Here is a 6854-nt window from a genome sequence, read left to right as displayed (position 1 = left end):
GGGTGAACAGTCCTTTATTTAACTTATATAGATTGTTTCAGTCATGGTTTGGAGGAAAGAGAAAGACAGGTTGAAAGGTTTATGATTTCATAAGGGAGTGACAGTCAATTCAGGGAGTTGGGTTTGTTGGTTGAAGGTAAAATGAAACATGGAGATCAGTGATTTCAAAGCTTTACTCTTCTTCTTTAGCCCATCACTTCTCTTGTTCTCCAACGTCTGCTGCAGTCTCTCCCGCTCAGAACATGCCCTTGTACTTGTTCTTGTCCTCCTGGTTTTTCTCTTCCATGCGCATGTTGAGCACCCCCAGCTCCTTCTTGACGGCCTTCTTCATGCCGGGGTCCAGGTCCAGCACCCTGCTGAAGTCTTGCCGGGCTTCTGCCTCATTCCACACTTCCATGTGGGCCTTGCCTCGAAGGTAAAAGGCCTTCACTGCACCTAGAGGACGTAATACAAACACATACATGTTTGACGGCAGGAACTCCTGTGAGGGACATCTACAGGTTTATAGCAAGGGTTCCCAAAATATAGATGCACAATAGGCCACAGACCTCTATTTTGTCTTAAGGAATCCCCTTTTTTTTATTGTTAAGTATAGAGATAAAAGTCTTTACAGTTTGTCAAACTAAGATCATTATAAATTACAATTAAAACAGATAACCTTATTTGTTTCCTTGTTCAAAGAAGTGGCAAAAATGAAACTTTGTTATGTTTTAGAAATACCTACGTAACCCCTCACTCCATGCCGGTAAATGGTAAATGGACCTGTACTTGTATAGCGCCTTTCTGGTCTTCCGACCACTCAAAGCACTTTTACACTATGTGCCACATTTGCCCTTTCACACACCGATGCTGTGCATTGGGAGCAATTTGGGGTTCAGTATCTTGCTCAAGAATACTTCGACACGGGGATCGAACCAACAACCTTCCGATTAGGGACAACCCGCTCTGGCTCTGAGCCACAGCCACCCGGTGGAGTCACACACACCCTACATTGTCAGTGCCAAACCTGGGTGCTGGTTGATAATGTCGCTGGTGTGCTCAATGACCTCGTAGTATTCTTCCATGCGCAGCAGACACTGGCAGTAATTGAATGTTAAGGTGTTGGCCATCTTCTCCAGCTTCAGCCACGGGACCTCCCATGCTTTCTCCTGAAGGAGGAAGTAGTTCAGATCCATGTCTTTAAATACTGTTTTATAAGAGCAAGTACAATTCTGTTTTGGACCACTTGTTTGATGCAATCACCTTTGTTTGAACATTCTTTAAGCAGATGATGGCTTCCTTGTATTTCTGTGTGGCCTCTTGGTACTGTCCTTGTTTGTACAACTTGTTCCCCTGACCATGCAGCACAGGAACGGCCTTCAGCCTCTCTTGATCACTCATAGCCCACGTCTCCCTGTTGTACTCACTGGGGTGGTGGACCTGTCAACACACACATATATATGGGAGTTGGGTTTTTTAGTTTTCCGTCAATTGTAGTAGTTTAAAACACTATTGTCACGGAATTGTCCTGGAACACTACACCTCATGTGTTACTTCCTTGCTGAGGAAGCTTCCCTTTGACACAGATCCACATACATATTTGTCTCACCCTGATCAGTTCCAGGATAAAGTAGAGGGGTTTTGGTTCCTTCATCAGCTCATCCAGGTCGTCATAGCCAAGGCTGTGGTACGCGAACATGTTGGCCATACCACATGTATGGATGTGCCAGTCAACTGGGTCTTTTCCCTCTGCTATGCGCCTCATACTCTTGGACACAAGTGGATAAATCCCAGTGTGCTGGAGAGAACAGAGGAGCCAACATTCAAAAAAGAATGACTACATAATAAGGATCTTACTCTGTGACTGAAAGATGACAAAGATTTTAATATTTGATCCTCTGAAGAAAAAGTGGATGACCAATTTGCCTCTAATGCCTCACTATCATGTAACTGCAGGCTTTAAAATCTTATGAATTGTTCCATTGTTTGCTGCTTATGAAGCTGCTCCTGGATTTGTCTCTAGATGACATCATTACTCTCTGTTTTAGCTTTTAATCTTATGGAGAGATTAAATTACAAACCCCAAACCAAACCTGAGATCAACAATATTAGATGTCATGTCATTTTTATTTATATAGCCTAATATCACATATCATAAATTCACTCTACAATCTGTACAGCATACAACACTCTCTATTCATATCCTCTTGATTAGACAAAGACAAACTCCCTGAACAAACTCCTTTAACAGGATTAAAATGGAAGAAACTTCTTGGAAGAGGAGGGATCCCTTTCCCAGGATGGAAGACATACAATAGATGTTGTGTGAACAGAATGGCAAAATTACAATATGTTAAATGAAGATGAAAAGAATTATAGATAGACTGTAAACTTATATAAGGAATACACATGTTTATGGTGGGGTTTCCTTTCATTCTTACCTTACACCCTTATCAGTGTCCTTAAGGACCAACCCTGTTACCTTGTTAACTGAACATGTTTCTAAATTTATATAAAGCTTACCACTAGAACTGAGAAACTAAAAAAAATGTATTATTTGGACTTTGTAAAGATTTAGTGGTTGAATATGCTTTTTCACCTCCAACCTCATCTTTTCTCTTACAAATTTTACAAGTTATCATTCCAAGCGTGACAGGAATGAATGAAGTATTTAGCATTTTGTGATCACATATTTACATTTTGTTACCTTGAATTAATAAGTTAGAAGTAGAAGTAGAAACAAGAAAAAATACCCCTTGTGCATAGACTTGGTTGGTCAAGAGTAACATGGTGATATACATGATTCTCTTCATACTCTACATCTGATCTCATTTTACATTAAACTGATTACAGATTAATCATTTAAACATAAATGAGTTGTTTCACATTCTCTCCGGTCTATTTCCTCCTGGTTTAGTATGGCAACTTTGCCCTCCGCTGGATGGGAGTGATACTGCACAACATATTCAGCGGAGCGTGTGGTGCAGCCATGTTGTTCAGAGGAGTGAATAAGCCCCATCAAATCTAATCAGAGTGGAGGGGAGTCAGTAGTGCTGATTCAGCACGAATCAGAGCCGATTAGGGAAAAGTGAGGCTGCTGCAGATTAATGACAGTATGCCTCAACCCATCTGTCTCTGACACACACACACACACACACACACACACACACACACACACACACACACACACACACACACAAAGACCAGACATAACAAGTTATAGATTACATATACATCAACATATATTCTAAGAAAGTATGTTTGCTTCATAACAATATATATATGTATATATATCAGATATCTGTATGAGACAACAGCTTTCATAACAGGACAGAAAATGTTCAGGGAATTCAAAGTGAAACTAAACTGAAATTGAATCAGTGTTATTAATACATGAATGTTTGTTATAAACCACATATATTATTATGATGTGAGTGTTTCTACTCAAGTTCTTCTAAGTAACCCATCCAGCTCTATTACATTATTTGTTATTATCTGGCTTTTATCATAATTATCATAATTTTCTGAAGGGGAGAGTTAGGTGCGATGCCTGTGCTTTATGCCTAGGTTTTAAATGTATAATGGAGCACATAAAACTTCTCATTGAGTTGTTTTGTTGCTTATTATTGTAAGCAGGGTCTATAACTTCCACATCTGCAACAGTCAAACTCCTTGGAAGAGATTTGTACTGACAAACTATAATGCACTGTGCTTTAAATCAAACGAGAAGTAACACAAAAGAAAAATAAAACACAAACTAGCTGTTTTTTTGTAGCACTCACAATAATGTCACACCAGAATTCAGCGACCTCACCAATCCTCATGGACGCCAACAGGGTCTCCCAGATGTCCAGTTTAAACATGTTGCCGATCACTATCTCCATGGGAGTCCCCACCACTTTGCTGTCATCTATCACTGTACGATCATCGTCACACAGCTGGGTGCGGAAGTGGAATGTCACCTGGAGTGAAATGAACCATATTGAGACAAGAACTACATACAAAAAAAACCTTGTTTAAACTATACACTGTGGACAAGCATTTAGCATTTAATGAAATTACATGAGGGAAAGTTGTCTCAAGTTAAAACTCACTGACAGGCAAAGCTATGGTGTTTTGTTGAAATATGGCAGAAAACACATCAGTCTAAACAAAAATGTTATGTCATGAGCTTCACACAGCTCAGTTATTCAACAGGGCAGACAGACAAGAGGAAGGACAGACATACCAAGGTTGTGTGGTTGTATAACGTCTAAGGAAAGTGAAACCATCCCACAGAACTGTGTGCACACTGTGGTGCAAAAACTGCTCTTTCACATATTTCACAATGTCAGTGCCTTCCTTTTACAGGACCAGCAATTTTATAAAATTATAGGATGATGTCAAACACCGCTAGGGAACCACCGGGAGCAGTTAAAAGTAGATATCCAAGAAATATGAAGCCATTTTTTAAATTCAAGAAGGGTTTCATATTTCAAACAAGGTAATATCTCAAAGAAGGTGAGGCTTAAGGTTTAATTGTATCAAACCTGATGCAGATGGCTCAAAGGGCATTGATTAAGATCTGAAAATATTGTTCTCATTAAAGGTGCATTGAGTGACAACCTCTACTGCCTGCCAGTGGGAATTTCAACAACATAAATGTGCCTCCTTCACACATCCTCTTCAGTTGCAAAGGCTTAACATTGTCAGGAAAATGAAATCCATAAATCTCAAGTAATGAAGCCATGCATATTGAACAAAAACCCCTTTAAATATTTGCAAAATATATCGCGGTCATGATTTTCAACAGGCCAATAATAGTCTTATTATTTGTCTCTTACTCATTGCTCCTTCAAGTCTTGTACATAATAAGAAGGATCCTCGAGGACATACAACAAACACAGCTTTATTGGATCATTTATTAGAAAAAAATGGCACATCTAAATAAATAAATAGAGCCTCTGTTTGGGCATTCTGTATTTTTCTTGATGCTTTGCAACTATTCTGCCACAGTCTTGAGAAAAACTCCATGGTCATATGATACTGTGCGCAGTTTGATAATCCAGTGCATATGTTAAATTAAATTATTTCTTCCTTTAATTAGATTTAGAACATTAAAACTGGCCTTGTGAGATATGTATTTATTCATCCTCTCCTCAATTTGTCCTAAAGAAAGACCGATACTGTTTATCTGAAATATGGTTCAATTAGAAGTATTTACTGCACTGTAAATGGACTGTATTGTGAAATAGCTGTGGACACATATTTGGTGTATGCCTATCAGTGTTGCTCTATATTTATCAGAAAGTGTAAATAAATTTCTGAAGGACTACCGTACCTTTGCCCCAGTAGTGAGTTTTGGGATGTCTCCGGTCCCTCCATACAGGATGGTTTTCTTGATTCCCTCTGAGCCCAGCAACATCGTATCATGCACGTCCGACATCTTTTTGTTTAGTGTATGGTATTATATAACCGTGAATATATATATATATATATAATGAGTAAGTCTGTGTGTATGATGTGTGGAGTACAACATGTATAAAAGGGTATGGATGACTTGGAGGTGCTGTTCCTGGTGGATTAGCTTAGGCAGAGATAATGAGATTAGAAACTTCTCCTTATGTTTCATCATCTCTGTGTCGCTTTGTGTATCAGTCATTATCAGCACTTTCTCGAACACTGTCGAACCCCAGAAGCATCCAGAAAGGAGGAGAAACGGAGAATCGGAAAGAAAGAAACGTGAAGTGGATTCAGTTTTTGGAAGTGGCTTATATAGATTGTCGTGTCGTTGTCTGTGTGGGTGATGACTCCAACCTATCAAATGTACCATGAGAACAGAATGAAAGTGTGTGTGTGTGAGGGAGAGAGACAAAGAAAACAAACACAAATACGTCTGTGAGAGTAGGACATGGTTTCCATTCCAGAGGAAATTTCCTGGATTTATATGGATGTGGTGATCTGAACAACGCAGAGAATACTGAGAAATGGTGGAGCAGACAATTACTGTATGGACTCCTTGACCTTGTCTATTAAACATCTGTCTCCCATCTGGGCAGTGTGTGTGTGTGTGTGTCTGAGTAATCCAAGGCTCCTGTAGTGTTTGCTAACAAAGTCTGCAAGCAGTTTGAGGGGGCAATTATTCTCAAACATTACCCAGTGTTAATGCCTTATTCCGTACTAATTGCACAAATAGAAAACCCCATAACTGCACCTTGGCACTGCTTGCAATTGTATAACTTTACAGCTTTGTGTTTCCTCTGTGGAGCAACATGGAGGGATAGGTATTTCACCATGAATTATCAGGCAAGGCTGCTGTCTAATCTCTATTCAAATAAGACCTCTATATCCTTGGAAATATACTATCAAGTTTGCCTTTTTTCCACTGATGTGACAAACAGGATTGGGCAACAGTTTGGTATGTACTTGGCAGCTCTCCAAGTACAGGCCATAAACACATTGCATGCTCTCTTGTGGAAGAGGTTGGTAGTGCAGCAGGAGTTGGCCCTTCTCATCTTGACCATTTGAAATAGTTGCTAATGTGGACCAGTAAAGCCTTTAGACGTGTGATACTGGGCTACACAAATGATACTTTTGAATGGACTTGGAGATCTTCTCACTTTATGACCCTGCAGAGGCAGTAGCACGGTGAGGTGGTGGATTCATAACCAATACCATTATAATATTAATAACAGTATGCTTAAATAATTAATATAACAGGTAAATTGTTTCTCCTCTTTTGGGATTTTGCTCCTCCATCCCTTTCTGTGGAAACACTGGGCAAATGGTGGGGTGCTTCTCTTGGATGACAGGTTTGTGTTGCTATAGTTACAGCCTTTTACATCATTATCAAATCTGTGAGTTTAAAAGAAACTCAAAAAAGTGTGATTAATCCT

General features: G+C 39.5%; 1 protein-coding gene across 1 annotated transcript; it reads right to left on the bottom strand.

Annotated features, from left to right (window-relative positions):
* Positions 1–5565, bottom strand: aipl1 (aryl hydrocarbon receptor interacting protein-like 1). Its single transcript, XM_051398802.1, has 6 exons — positions 5300–5565; positions 3762–3941; positions 1589–1777; positions 1243–1419; positions 1007–1148; positions 1–435 (listed from the first exon to the last, which is right to left on the bottom strand). Exons 1-6 carry the CDS (start codon positions 5402–5404, stop codon positions 236–238), a joined length of 993 nt encoding a protein of 330 aa, XP_051254762.1. The 5' UTR covers positions 5405–5565; the 3' UTR covers positions 1–235.
* Between the last annotated feature and the right edge of the window lie 1289 nt (positions 5566–6854).

This window comes from Dicentrarchus labrax, unplaced genomic scaffold, assembly GCF_905237075.1.
Source record: "Dicentrarchus labrax unplaced genomic scaffold, dlabrax2021, whole genome shotgun sequence".
Taxonomy (NCBI): Eukaryota; Metazoa; Chordata; class Actinopteri; family Moronidae; genus Dicentrarchus; species Dicentrarchus labrax.
This window is presented reverse-complemented; position numbering and strand designations above follow the sequence as displayed.

Excerpts from the sequence above, each read along its gene's own strand:
- aipl1 (XM_051398802.1), bottom strand. The coding sequence starts at position 5,404 with ATGTCGGACGTGCATGATACGATGTTGCTGGGCTCAGAGGGAATCAAG. Across the intron at positions 1,420-1,588 it reads TTATCCTGGAACTGATCAGG|GTCCACCACCCCAGTGAGTA; the intron begins GTGAGACAAATA and ends GTGTGTTGACAG. Across the intron at positions 1,149-1,242 it reads TAAAGAATGTTCAAACAAAG|GAGAAAGCATGGGAGGTCCC; the intron begins GTGATTGCATCA and ends TTCCTCCTTCAG.